Source organism: Carcharhinus amblyrhynchos, chromosome 8, assembly GCF_965287045.1.
Source record: "Carcharhinus amblyrhynchos chromosome 8, sCarAmb.v2.hapA, whole genome shotgun sequence".
Taxonomy (NCBI): Eukaryota; Metazoa; Chordata; class Chondrichthyes; order Carcharhiniformes; family Carcharhinidae; genus Carcharhinus; species Carcharhinus amblyrhynchos.
In genome coordinates this window covers 85,550,142-85,565,838 of record NC_137331.1, presented here as the reverse complement: position 1 = coordinate 85,565,838, position 15,697 = coordinate 85,550,142, and the positions used below count along the sequence as shown (strand labels likewise).

General features: G+C 40.4%; 1 protein-coding gene across 1 annotated transcript in view; it reads left to right on the top strand.

Annotated features, from left to right (window-relative positions):
* Positions 1–15,697, top strand: part of gra (granulito) — a 103,706-nt gene that overhangs the window by 8,817 nt on the left and 79,192 nt on the right. The window contains exon 2 of the mRNA XM_080194957.1: positions 7,060–7,133. Coding sequence (XP_080051083.1) covers positions 7,060–7,133 — 74 coding nt within the window. The remainder of the gene's footprint in view (positions 1–7,059; positions 7,134–15,697) is intronic.

Below are 15,697 nucleotides of genomic sequence, written 5' to 3'. Positions count from 1 at the left end.
ATTTAAAACGGAGGAGGAATTTCTGCTCTTGGAGGGTAGTGGATCTGTGGAATTCTTTAATATAAAGGGTTGTAGAGGCTAGGTCGTTATATATGTTCAAGGCTGAGGTAGACGGATTTTTAATCAGTAAGGGAATCAAGGCTTATGGGAATATGGTGGGAAAGTAGTATTGGGGATCATATCAGATCAGTCATGATCTCACTGGGCCAAATGGTGTACTTCTGCTCCCATGTCTTATGGTCTTGTGGTTTTACACAAAATCAAACTGTAAACTGGGTATATGCCTATGTGCTTTGATATATTCCCTAGCAGAATTTCACAGTAACTTCATTGCAGTGTTAATATAAGCCTTACTTATGATTAATAAATAAACTTAAAAAAATGCCACAACAGAATTGGTTGTAACAAGGGCATTATGCAAATTTCTCTCTACTGGAAGACTGAATATGAGAACATATATTTAGGTACCACAAACTCAGGAATATGACAGTTGTAATTGTCTTTTTAGAAGGGAGTTAAATAATGCTGCAGAAACTATCGAGATATTTTCATCTTTCACAACAGGGAATAGCATTCTCTTGAATTGCTTACTTCCTGTTGGTGAGGTATTCCTCCCAGAAAAGCAATATGGCATTATACCTTCCTCTGATATGATCTTTGTTGTCAGACAAATTTAAGAAAAATGTTGAGAGAAACACCAGGCACTCTTTATTAGATTCATCGACTTGACCATAGCATTTGACACAGTAAATTGCAAGGTTCTGTGACTCGTTATGCAAAGGTTTGGATGTCCAAGAAACTTCAACACAATTCTAAAATTGCTTCATGACAATATAACTGCAGCTGTCTTGGAGTGGGAGATCTAGAACAGATGCCTTCTGTTACATATCAGCCAGTAGCTATCACAAAGAAAATTACAGATCACGTGAGGGTATACACAGGATAAATGCAACCACTTGAATACAGAACATCTCTCCCCATTTACTTTAGCCTCCAAACAAAGATTTTTCCCGATGTTTCAACAACAGATGCAATTCAACAGTAGATACACTACTTTGCACCATTACTTACCATATATACAATTAATAAACTGTCTCACAGGTGACATCTGTTTCTTTAGAATTGTACGCAATACTCTGGGATTTGGCTACTTCGACACCTTTGAAGTATCCTTATTTTCTTCTGTTGGTAGCCTTTTTTCATTTGAAACTGTTTCAGTGTCAGGTTCCATCAGTGTTCGAGATTCTTCAGAAGCAGCATTTGAATTTGTCTCTGTGGTTAGCTCCTGTTTAGATGCATCACTATTTAACATTTCTGATGTAAATACTTTTGGTGAAGTTGGAGTAATTTCACTTCTTGAGGCTAATATTTGGTCAGTATGACCTTGCCAAACTCTCTTATTGGATAAGATTTATGGCCTTGCTCGTCTGGAAAATGTAAGATCCCACCTGAGGCCATTGTTCGATCCTCGCCCACTCCGATTCCACGTCACGCAGGGCAATAAAATTCTGGCCATTGTTTTTCTGTACAGTGTAAGATATTAGATCTATTTTTGCTAGGAAAGCAGCAGACATCCATTTTTCATTGGTTGTGTAGCTACTTGCCAATACTCATTCTCCTTGATTAAATACTCTCCTTTTTAGAGCTTTGTGTTCTCCTATCAATCTGTGCTTTTATTGTCGTTCAACAATTTCACCAAATTTGCAGAAGACACAAAGCTGGGTGAGAAGGTGAGCTGTGAGGAGGATGCAGAGATCCTTTAGTGTGATTTGAACAATTTGAGTAAACAGACAAATAAATGGCAGATGCAGTATAATTTGTATAAATTGAGGTTATCCTCTTCAATAACAGGAAAACTGATTAGTCTCTGGCCAAAAATTAGGAGAGGGAAAAGTGCAATGAGAAACTGGGTGTCCTTGTACACCAGTTACTGAAGATAAGCATACAGGTGCAGCAGGCAGTAAAAAAGTTAAGTGGTATGTTGGCTTTCATAATAAGGAGATTCAGTTATAGGAGCAGGGATGTTTTCTTGATGCAATTATACAGGGCCCTGGTGAGGCTATACCTGGAATATTGTGTGCAGTTTTGGTCATCTTATCTGAGGAAGGATGTTCTTGTTCAAGAGGGAGTGCAGAGAAAGTTTACCAGACTGTTTCCTGGGATGGCAGAATTGACAAATGAGGAGAGATTGAATTTAAAGACAATATTAAACTTAAAGAAAAAGCATATACTTGCATGAAGATATGGAGGTCAAAAGATTGTAAAGAACATTAAAGAATGACAAAAATATTGATGAGGAGGGAAATAAACTAGAATAAGAGAATGCTAGCTAGTATTATAAAATGGATATTAAGAGTTTGTATAGTAATTAAATAAAAAAGAAGTGAGTGTTTGATCTATAGAAAGTGTTCTGGAGAATTGATAGTGGAAAGCAGAGCTATGGCAGACTAATTAAACAGGTATTTTGCATTGCTCTTCACTATAGAGGACACAAGAATCATTCCAGAAATAGCTGTAAATCAGGACATGAGGGAGGAACTTAAGAAATATACAACTGGCATTGAGCAAACTGTTGGGTCTGCGGGCTGACAAATCCCTGGATCAGGATGTCATCCTGAAGTCAAAGAGTCAAAATGTCATAGAGGTTTACAACATGGAAACAGGATCTTCAGCCCAACTTGTCTGTGCCACCCAGTTTTTAATCACTAAGCTAGTCCCAAATTGCTCATGTTTGGCCCATATCCCTCTATAACCATCTTACCCATGTTATAGTTCAGGTTAGAAACTCCAAAGCGTTCTGTCGAGCTAACCTGGGTCATTAAGTCTTTTGTCTTGAATTTGGCTAGGATAAGCACAATAGGCTTCCCTTCAGGTATAATTCAAACAACCCACTAGGCAGCTTTTATCAAACAAAGTTTATTTAAGAATATAGTCAACATGTATAGTAAGAAAATTAGCAAGAACTTTAATTAATTACAAACCACTATAATATATAATTCTTAAAAATATCTAATGTGTTCCAATCAAACTTTGCCACGGACAAAACTCTTTAAACAGGTTCAATACAGCAAAGTCTACTTTTTAATAATGGAAATTGAGTCCTTTGGTTGAAGTCTGCAGTTCTCTGGATTCATTCTGAACAGTTCGAGGATAAGGCAGCTTTCCAAAACACCAGAGAGATTTTGGTCCGGCCCAATAATAATTGATTTTCAGCCTTCAGGAAAGCAAGAAAATTTCCAAAGGGGAAAAAAAAGACAGGGAGAGAGGGAAAACACTTTTTTGGCTTGCTGTCCCTTCTAAAACTAAAAACTCAAACCAGCAGCTCCAAACTCAAAATGAAAAAACTCCAAAAATATATGGCCATCCTTCTAATAATGTAGCAACATAAAACAACCCCATTTAAAACACTTAAGTGGGACGTTTCCAGTCAAGCTGGCAACAATGACCTCACTGAAACTGTGAGCTAAGAAACCCTTGAAGCTGTGAGAGCTGCAGAAATCATGTTTTTTAAAAAAACCTTTCTTAAAGATACACTGTTGCTGAGCTCTTTTTCTTGAGGTTCTCTATTGCTAAATTTAAGCTAATATAAAGACTTGTGAAATGCAGTGTACTGATTCTAAGATGTAACTTTATTTAAGCAAATGATCGAATGGGAAAACGATATAAGGTAGCGCAGCATTCAAGTTCTAGAATGTGGTCAGCCCAATATCACTCTGAAGAACAATGCCCCCCTGAAGGAAATTTCCCAAATCATGTTGCTGGGCATTATCCAGTAAACATTAATACAGATCAGTCAATCATCATCCTGTTATTAACTCCAGTCAAGCCTATAACAATACACATCCTAACCTCATGGGATGTCATTAAATTACAACAATTCCTCCCCTCTGTTGCCCAGCAACATGGAGCACTGAACAATGAAATAGGGGAATGATTCTCCCGAATTGAATACACGTGGCTCTCATCCAACCCAGAGAAATCTCTTATGTCTGCCTTCCACCTGCGTAATCAGCTCAGAACTGTATAGCTCTATTCATCAAACTGGCATTGATAGCCATCTTGTTCCCGACTGATAACACAATTGCATTCAGTGAAATTGTTGTCCTTTGGAACGCAGGCTCTGTCTATGCTTCCTCCGTCAAGCCTGAAGCTTCCCAAAATCCTATAATCAAACTACATTTCATAAATTCAAAATACCTGTTTTTAAATGAAAAACACTTGTTATTCCTAGAGCTGATGTCTACAACAACAGCCCTTGTCAGCCCTCTCCGTAGCCTAAGATCATTCACTCTTAGTCACTATTGTGTTAGTATTCTTAAACTTGTGGTTATGTATCTTTATTAGCCTAATTAGCCCTCCTACATCATTCACTAACATCACACCCATCTAACTGTGCTTTTTCAAAGATAAAATTGTACACATCTTTACCACTGCCTCTGGCAGCTTTGTTCCAGACACTCACCACCCTCTGAGGGTTGTAATGGAATACTCACCACTTGCCTGGATGAGTGCAGCTCTAACAGCAGCCACAAATTTCAACAGAATAGAGGATAAAGCAATCTGCTTGATTGGTAACCCATCCACCACCTTAAACATTAACTCCCTCTACCACTGACACATAGTGGCAACAGTGTCTACCATCTACGAGATGCACAACAGCAACTCACCAATGCTCCTTCAGCAGCTCCTTTCCAAACTTATGACCTCTACCACCTCAAAGGAAAAGGGCAGCAGATGCATGGGAACTGCATCTGCAAATTCCCTTCGAAGCTGCACACCATCCTGATTAGGAACTACATCACTGTTCCTTCGTTGTCCCTGGTCAAAATTCTGGAAGTTCCTTTCTAACAGCACTGTGGATATATCTATACCACCATAGACTGCAGTAGTTCAAGAAGACGGCTCATCATCATTTTCTCAAAAATCAGTTAGAGATTGGTAAGAAATGCTGGCCAGCCAGCAATGCTTACGTCCTGTGAAGGAATTAAAAGTACTCGGATCATGGTGTAAATGTGAGCACTCTAGTGTTCAGACAAATATTACAAATGCTTGCCGAGCTTCCCCTTAAATGTATATGAGGAAGTAGGGAATAGAATGTTACATTGACAGAGTTTAGTGAGAAGGGATGGGAAGTGACTCAAGTTGAACATAAATGGCAGGATGGCCTGGTTGGATTGACTGGCCTGAGTCGTGCTGCATTTTATATATAGAATCATAGAAACTCTACAGTACAGATAGAGGCCATTTGGCCCATCAAGCCATCCAAAGATGTGCAGGTTAGGTTGATTGGCCATGCTAAAAATTACCCCTTAGTGTCCTAAGATGTGCAGGCTAGTGGGTAAAATATGCAGGGAGATCGGAGGTAGGGCCAATACATTCAGTAAATTTAAGGAGGAGGTAGACAGATTTTTAATTTGGAAAGTTAAGAGCTATAGTTATTAGATATGGGGAATAGATGTAGCTCTTGGTGCTAAAGGGATCAAGGGATATGGGGGGAAGATGGGATCATGATATTGATTTTGATAATCAGCCATGATCGAAATGAATGGTGGAACAGGCTTGAAGGGCTGAATGAACTTAACGTATATAAATGATCTTCATTAAAACCTAAAGTTGTTGTTATTAAAAAGACATTAGAGCACAAATTTTGTTTTATTTATGTAATAATGTATGCAACATGAAATGTTAAAAAACATAGAACACCACACCTAATTGCATGTTTTTTAGAACATAGAACACTACAGCACAAACAGGCCCTTTGGCCCACAAGTTGTGCCGATCACATCTATACCTACCAAGCCAGAGAACTATCTGTAACTTCCAATGCCATTAGATCCCATATACTCATCCAGAAGTCTTTTAAAAGACCCCAGCGAGTTCGCCTCTACCACCACCGACGGCAGCCGATTCCACTCACTTACCACCCTCTGAGTGAAAAACTTACCCCTAACATCTCTGTACTTGCTTCCCAGCACCTTAAACTTGTGTCCTCTCGTAGCGACCATTTCAGCCCTGGGAAATAGCCTCCTAGAATCCACCCTATCTATTCCTCTCAACATTTTATAAACCTCTATCAGGTCGCCTCTCAACCTTCGTCTCTCCAGGGAGGAGAGACCTAGCTCCCTCAACCTATCTTCATAAGGCATGCCTCCCAATCTAGGCAACATCATTGTAAATCTCCTCTGCACCCTCTCAATAGCTTCCACATCCTGTAGTGAGGTGACTAGAACTGCGCACAGTACTCCAAGTGGGGTCTGACAAGGGTCTTATAAAGTTGCAGCATTACCTCCCGACTCCTAAACTCAATCCCTCAATTAATGAAGGCCAGTACGCCATACGCCTTCTTGACCACATCCTCCACCTGCGAGGCCGATTTAAGAGTCCTATGGACCTGGACCCCAAGATCCTTCTGCTCTCCAACGCAGTTAAGACTCCTACCCTTGATATTGTACTGCATCCTGCTGGTCCTGCCAAAATGGACCACTACACATTTATCTGCGTTGAAGTCCATCTGCCACTTCTCTGCCCAGTCTTTTTGTTTTAATGCAGTTTGTGTATTAGGGAAATTGGCCAAATAGTGCTGCCAGCCTTGACCTCTATTTTTGTAGCGGTCACATACACCAAAGAATCACATGCAACTGCGCATATCCACACTTTTATTTTGAAACCATGTTCCCACCACCTTGCTTTCTGCCCGAATACAAACCCCTCCTTTCCTTCAGCCCACCGCCTATCCTTATGTCCTTGTTTCCTCCTGTTCACTGCTTCCTGCTTGCTACGTCTTTCCCAAATCCCTTTGAAATCAACAAAAATCTGAAAATCCCTTGCTGATTCACCAGATTGCTTGCACAAATAGATATGAATATTTTTAGTTATGCTGATGTTAAATTTGTGATGTTACCATAATGCTGAAAATGTCAGAGCCTAATCTTGTAAAAATTTAGGTTTTCAATTCTTCAACAATTCCTCAATGGATATTTTACATGAAAATGACAAAACTCATGAAAGGGTAGAGACTTGTGTATCAATAATATTTTTTTTAATTTACCTTTCCATTAGATTCTGCTGTTTGCATTGATTACCTACCACCGGTTTTACATCAAAATGAAGTTTCATGGAGTGAAGAGAACTGGGTATGATCAATTCCATTTGTAAGATGCTTTTCTATGATCCCATTTCTTGTCCAAAAGAGTTTTATTTAATGGTTTAGAGCTGGTGGATATTATAAAAGACACTGAGTGACAGTATTTTAGTTTCTCTGGTGAGTGGAAAGTCTTGTTGTTTTCAACAAATGAATGGAGTAAAGTAACCTTAATGTCTATGCAGCTACTTATTTGTTCAACCATACTTCCACCTTTTGATGTTCTTGTCCTCAACAAAATCATTACTGTCTTTTGCCCTGGCCATTGCCTCTTGTACAGCCCTCATCTCTGCTAACACAAATCCAAAGTATCAATCTTGAAAGGATATATCAGACAACTGGTTTCACCATCCACTGCCATATCTGGCTTGACAATAGAAAACATGATTGAATGAGTGTGGGGAAGAAATAACAAAAGATTTTATGGTGATGGGCAAAACATAAAAGATGTATTGAGATGGGATGTGAATGTGAGCATATCTTTTGTTTCTTTACTTAACCCATTACTATAAAACCTTCTGTCATTTAATCTCTCCTATTCTCTACCCTATAATAGACGTTCCCATTTGTTCTCTCTCTCTCTCCCCCCTCCCCCCGGCTTTCACTTGCTCAACATTTCTGTCTTTACTGAGTTCTGATGAAATGTCATCATAACCAAAGCTTAACTCTATCTTTCACCACAGATACTGGTTTAACTGATGATTATTTCTAGCATTTTCTGTTTCTATTTCAGATTTCCAGCATCTAGAGTATTTGTGGGGTCCTGTTCTTCTCTGCTAAAACTGCTCACTATTTCCAATTCATCTCAGAATGCATAGATAACCCCTGGCTTTTTCTCTTTACTGGAAACTATATCATTAAAAACCCTGCCCATTACCTCCTTTACCTTCAGTTCCAACAATAAGGGGGAGGAACCCATAGACCTCTTTGGATGGTCTCAATCTTGGTGACAATTAGCTGTTTCTACTGCTTTCCTTGCGCTAATCCACTAAGCCAAATTTTCTTTAGTTCCCCCATACATAGCCCTAAACTCACCTTTCCCCAGTTTCCCTATCACTCTCTATGCCTTCTCCACACGCACATCATCCATAAACCCAGTTCTTGCTCCTGATCCTATTTCAGCTGAACTAAACTTTCCATTATGGCTCCATATAAACTGATTCTATTAAGAGATTACTTGTTATAGGTGCTATGCTGCTGTCCTTTAAATCTGCCATAATCATCTTCTCTTTAATAAAATTACCCTTAATCCCACATTTTTGCAAACTACCATCCCTTCTCCAACTACTATTTCCTCTTCAAAGTCCTTCTGTAAACATTATTCACAGAATTTGTTTCAGCATTGAAGGATGATATTTGGACCGTTGCATTTTTGTTGGCCCTTCTAATAAGCACCTTCTATCTTCTCCCTATAACTCAGATAAAAATCCAAATCCCTCTTGAATGCTTTGATTGGACCTGCCTCCATCACATTATCAAGCAGGAAAAAGTCTCACAACATCAGGTTAAATTCCAACAGGTTTATTTGGTAGCACAAGCTTTCGGAGCGCTACTGCTTCATCAGGTGAGTGGGAGTTGGGTTCACAAACAGGGCATATATAGACACAATTACAAGATAATGGATGGAATGTGAGTCTTAACAGAAAATCAAGTCCTTACAGGCCACAGACAATGTGCGTGGAAAGGGTTTTAACCACAGGTTAAAGAGGTGTGAATTGTCTTGACCTAGGACAGTTAGTGAGGTTTTGCAAGTCCAGGCAAGTTGTGGGGGTTATGGAGAATGTGACATGAACCCAGGATCCTGGTTGAGGCCATCCTCATTGTGCGGAACTTGGCTATCAGTTTCTGCTTGGCAATTCTGCATTGTCACGTGTCTTGAAGGCCACCTCGGAGAACACTTACTCGAAGATCAGAGGCTGAATGCCCTTGACTGCTGAAGTATTCCCTGACAGGAAGGGAACACTCCTGCCTGGTGATTGTTGAGCTGGGTGTCCATTTATCTGTTGCCGTAGTGTCTGCATGGCCTCGCCAAAGTACCATGTCTCAGGACATCCTTTTCTGCAGCATATCAGATAGACAACATTGGCTGAGTCGCAAGAAAACGTACGGTGTACCTAGTGGATGGTGTTCTCATGTGAGATGCTGGTATTTATGTCGCTGATCCGGCTAGCCAACGTTGTTTACCTGATATGCTGCAGGAAAGGATATCCCGAGGCATGGTACATTGTTGAGTCCATGCAGATGATACGACAACAGATGAATGGACACCGCTCAACAATCACCAGGCAGGAGCATAAGAACATAAGAACATAAGAAATAGGAGCAGGAGTAGGCCATCTAGCCCTTCGAGCCTGCCCCGCCATTCAATAAGATCATGGCTGATCTGTTGTGGCTCAGTTCCACATTCCCGCCGTCTCCCCATAACCCTTAATCCCCTCGCTTATCAAAAACCCATCAACCCGCGTCTTAAAAATATTTAGTGAGGCAGCCTCCACCGCCTCAACGGGCAGAGAATTCCAGAGATTCACCACCCTTTGAGTGAAGAAGTTCCTCCTCAACTCCGTTCTAAACCGTCCCCCCTTTATCTTGAGGCTGTGCCCCCTAGTCCTACTGTCCTTTCTGAGCAGGAAGAGTTTCTCCACCTCTATCCTATCCATCCCATTCATCATCTTATACGTCTCAATGAGATCTCCCCTCATTCTTCTAAACTCTAACGAGTACAAGCCTAGTTTATTCAGCCTTTCCTCATAGCTCAACCCCCTCAACTCCGGTATCAGCCTAGTAAACCTCCTCTGCACTCCCTCCAAGGCCAAAATATCCTTGCGTTGGTGCGGCGACCAAAACTGCACACAGTACTCCAGCTGCATTTCTTCCTGTTGGGGAACACTTCAGCAGTCAAGGGCATTCAGGTTCTGATCTTCAGGTAAGCGTTCTCCACGGCGGCTTTCAAGATACATGACGACGCAGAATTACCGAGCAGAAACTGATAGCCACATTCCACACACATGATTGCAGCCTCAACTGGGATCATGTCACACTATCTATAACCCCACGACTTGCCTTGGCTTGCAAAAATCTCACTCACTATCCTGGCTTGAGACAATTCATGCCTCTTTAATCTGTGCTTAAACCTCTCTCCACTCGTATTGTCTGTACCTGTAGAGTTGATTACCTGTTAAGACGCGCATTCCATCCATTATTTTGTAATTGAGTTTGTGTCAACATATGCCCTGTTTGTGAACCCAACTCCCACTCAACTGATGAAAGTGCAGTGTTCTGAAAGCTTGTGCTACCAAATAAACCTGTTGGACTTTAACATGGTGTTGTGAGACTTCTTACTGTGCCTATCCCAGTCCAACACAAACATCTCCACGTCATGACCATCAAGCAGTTCATTCCCAATCATAACCACTTGCTGAGTGAAAAGATTTTTCCTTGTGTTTCCATCGCTTCTTTTGCCAATTAAGTCTGTGCTGCCACATCCTTCACCAGTGGGAACAGGTTTTCCCTATCTACTCTGACCATACCCCTCAACATCTTGAATGCCTCTATCAAATCTCCTCTTAACCCTCTCCTCGAAAACACAGTCCCAACTCTTCCAATCTATTTATCTATACAATTGCAATATCTCATCCCTAATCTTCTGTACTGTCTCTTGAAAGTGCAGTGCCAAAACAGACATAATACTCCAAGCTGAACTATTGTTTTAGACAAGATTAACACAAGTCCTTGCTTTTTTACTCTATGCCCCATGAATAAATCCTAGACTGCTAGTCCACTATGTTAACCAGTCTCCCAACTAGTCCTGCTGTCTTCAATGGCTTAGCATGTATACACCCAGGTCCTTCGATTCTTGCATTCCCTTTCAAAATGTATCCATTATTTTATACATTATGTTTAATTTTATACATTATTTTTACACTATGTCAGGCTCCTATTTATTGACCACTGCTCAGCCTTCAACACAATTATTCCTAAAAAAAACTCATTTCCAAACTCTGTGGCCTGGGCCTTGGCACCTCCTTCTGTGACTGGATCCTGAACTTCCTAACTCAGACCACAAATCAGTAAGGATAGGCAATAATATCTCCTCCATGATCACTCTCTTCACTGTTGCCCCACAAAGCTGTGTTCTCAGTCCTCTACTATACTTGTACACCTATGACTGTGTGGCCAAATTTCCCTCCAATTCGATTTTCAAGTTTGCTGACGACACCACTTTAGTGGGTCAGATCTCAAACAACGACAAGACAGAATACAGGAATAAGAGAATTTGGTGAACTAGTGTGGCAACAATAATCTCTCCCTCAAAGTCAACAAAATGAAGGAGATTGTCATCGACCTCAGGAAGCATTAAGGAGAACATACCCCTGTCTACATTAACGGGAATGAAGTAGAAAGGGTCAAGAGGTTCAAGTTTTTAGGTGTCCAGGTCACCACCGACCTGTCCTGGTCCCCCCATGCCGACAGTATAGTTAAGAAAATCCAACAACATCTCTACTTGGTCAGAAGACTAAGGACATTTGGCATGTCAGCTATGACTCTCACCAACTTTTACAGATGCACTATAGAAAGCATTCTTTCTGGTTCTATCACAACTTGGTGTGGTTCCTGCTCTGTCCAAGACCGCAAGGAACTACAGAAGGTTGTGAATGTAGCCTAATCCATCATGTAAGTCAGCCTCTCATCCATTGACTCTGTCTATACATCCCACTGCCTCAGCAAAGCAGCCAGCATAATTAAGGATCCCACACATTCTCTCTTTCAGCTTCTTCCCTTGGGAAAAAGAAACAACAGTCTGAGGTCACGTACCAATCGACTCCTGAACAGCTTCTTCTCTGCTGTTGTCAGACTTTTGAATGGACTTGTCTTGCATTAAGTTGATCTTTCACTATGATTAACACTAAGTTCTGCATTTGCTTGTTTCCTTCTCTATGAACGGTATGCTTTGTCTGTATAACACATTAGAAACAACACTTTTCACTGTTTATACACGTGCCAATAATAAATCAGATCAAATGTTCTCTTTTCAAGTTCTTCCTACCAAAATGAATCAACACACAACACAGCAACAACACAGCAACACAGCACGGGAAACAGGCCCTTCGGCCCAACGAGCCCGCGCCGCCGTCCTACTATCTCAGTGACCTATTCATGATTTTAGTCTACGCCTAACGTGCGAGGATCAGGGAGGTCCAATTTAGGGACAATTTTAGTACCCAATCAATCAGCCTAAAAGCACATCTTTGGGGGATGTGGGAGGAAACCGGAGCACCCGGAGGAAACCCACGCAACCACGGGGAGAACGTGCAAACTCCCAGAATCACTTCACACTTCTCTGCATTGAACTTCTACAAAATTCTACCAACATGTTTATGTTTTTTGAAGTTCTATCCTATCCTTCTCACAGTTCATATTGCTTTCAATTGATGGATCGTCAATAAATTTTGAAATTATGCTCTGTATACACAGGTCTAGATCATTAATATATATCAAGAAGAGCAAATATTCCAACACAGACCCCTGCATGAGAAATCTACTATGAACATTCCACCAGTTCAAAAAAAAATCCATTAATCATGACCCTGTTTCTCATCACTTAACCAATTTGTTATCATGTTGCTACTGTCTCTTTATTCCATGAACTATAAATTTGCTCATGAGTCTGTTGTGTGGAACTGTATCAGATGCCTTCAGGAAGCCCAAGCTGGAGGCCTGTTCATATTGGAAGCCTGTGAGCAGCTTCATGCCTCAGGGAGCAGTGTTGGGTCTACTGTTATTTGTCATTTATATTAATGATTTGGATGAGAATTTAGAAGGCATGGTTAGTAAATTTGCAGATGATGTCAAGATTGGTGGCATAGTGGACAATGAATAACCTTATCTCGGATTGCAACAGGATCTTGATCAATTGGACCAGTAGGCTGACGAATGGTAGATGGAGTTTAATTTGGATAAATGCAAGGTGATGCATTTTGGTAGATTGAACCAGGGCAGGACTTACTCAGTTAATGGTAGGGTGTTGGGAAGAGTTATGGAACAGAGAGTTCTAGGGGTACACGGTCATAGCTCATTGAAATTGAAGTCTCAGGTGGACAGGGTGGTGAAGGCAGCATTTGGTATGCTTGGTTTCATTGGTCAGAACAATGAATACTGGAGATGGGACATCTTTTTGGAGATGTACAAGACACTGGTAAGACCACACTTGGAATACTGTGTACAGTTTTGGTCACCCTATTATAAAAAGAATATTGTTAAACTAGAGAGAGTGCAGAATAGATTTACTAGGATGCTACCAGGACCTGATGGTTTGTGTTATAAGGAGAGGCTGTAGACTGGGTCTTTTTCCTTTGGAATGTAGGAGGCTTAGAGATAATCTTATAGAGATCAATAAAATAATGAGGGGCATAGATAAGGTAGATAGTCAACATTCTATCCCAAAGGTACAGGAGTCTAATACTAGAGGGCATAGTTTAAGGTGAAAGGGGAGAGATACAAAAGGGTCCAGAGGGGCAATTTTTTTCAGAGGATGGTGAGTGTCTGGAACAAGCTGCTAGGGGTAGTAATAGAGGCGGGTACAATCTTGTCTTTTAAGAAGTGTTTAGACAGTTACATGGGTAAGATTGTTTTTGAGGGATATTTTAAAAAAAGGGTGGCATGGGCAAGTTGGGTCGAAGGGCCTGTTTCCATGCTGTAAACCTCTGACTCTATGTGCATCATATCAACAGCATTAATTACCTCAATCCTCTGTTCCCTCTTCAAACAACTCTAGCAAGTTAGTTAAATATAATTTGATTTTAACAAATCTATTTTGATTTTCCTAAATTAGTCCACATTTGCTACATGACTATTACCTTTGTCCTGAATTATTCTTTCTTGAAGCCTTCCCACTGTTAATTGACTGCCTTGTCATTGTTGTGCTTAGCTTGATATAGTTTTTTGAACAAAGGTTTAATATTTGCAATTCTTCAGTCCTCTGGCAATGTCCCAAATCTAAGGAACACTGGAAAATTATGTCCACGCCTCTACAATTTTCACTCTTATTTCCCTCAGTGTTCTCGGTTGCAACTCATCCGATCCAAGTGCCTTATCAACTTTAAACCTATTCAATGCCTCTTCCTTGTCCATTGTATATCATGTCACAATTACCTCCTCTTGCACAATGACCTTTTAAGCATCATCTTCCATGGTAAAGACAGATGCAACGTATTCATTTAATACCTCACCTATACCCCCGTTTCCATGCATAAATCCCCTTTTTGGTCCCTAATTGGACGCACTCCCCTTTCATCACTCTCTTACTATTTGTATGCCTATTGAAGATTTTTGAATTCTCCTTTGTTAGGTGATCAGTCACGATCTCGTTGAATGCTGCAGCAGATTCAATGGGCTGAATAACCTATTTCTGCTCCTATGTCTTATGATCTGTCAGTCACTGTTTTGTACTCTCTCTTTGATTCTCTGCTTTTTCACATCATTTCTGAACTGTACTTGAACTATCCTTCTTTAAAAATAGCCTATTATCAGTTACTGTTTTTCCCACCAACTGCTGATTCCAATTTATCAGGTTCATATCTATTCTTGCCCCATTTGAAGTTGGCTTTCCACCAAGTAATTATTCTTACTCTGAAATGGTTTTTGTACTTTTCTTTAGCCAACCTGAAAATTATAATAGAATGCTCACTAATTATTTAGGTCCCTGTTATAGGTATATCATCAGATTTCCACGTAGCAATCTGCACCTGTAACTCGCCAGTCCTATTTTGTGCACTCTGTGTGTTTGCATTCATGCACAATAACTCCGTTTTAGACTTCATCACTGCAGACTGAGTGGATAATGCAGCTACAAAAAGGGTCACATGATTGGAATGTGGGAGTTCTCCCCAGAGAAAAGATAGAGCACAAACTTTGAGTAGCTTACTCAGCTGGTGAATAAAGTCTTTGATGTCAGTGTTTCAGAACCCAGAACCAGAAACTTCTACATGGTGTTGAGTTGGCAGCACGGCATAAGGATTTTGCTGCATCAACTTGGTCATTTTCGACAAAAACATTGCAGACAGTTGGGAAAAGCTTGAGGAGTGGCATAATTGCATTACGACAACTCAAAAAAGATACAAGTTCACAACTTACTAAACTTAGTGGGCTCTGAGACTGATTTTTCCAAATGGATGAGGAGGAGTAGGATCCTGAAATAATTCCAAAAAAGGATAGAGAATATTTGTTTTCTGGTAAAAAGTATAATTCTTGACAGGCACGTGTTTAATTCAACAAACCCAAGAGCAAATGAATCAATACAATCTTACATGACAATCTTGAAAAGTTAGTGAGGAAATGAACATTTGACACCCTTATAGATGAGTTAATCAGGACGTGAATAGCCTGTGGGATCCACAGCAATCTTGTCTATGAGAAGCTGCTGCAAGGGAATGACTTAATACTACTAACAACCATTAGCATTTGCATATTAAATGAATAGTCAGAAAAATTCAGCAGGGATTTTAGGTGAGAAACAGAAGTTTTTAATGATACTGGGCACACCCTTAATTTGATTTATTA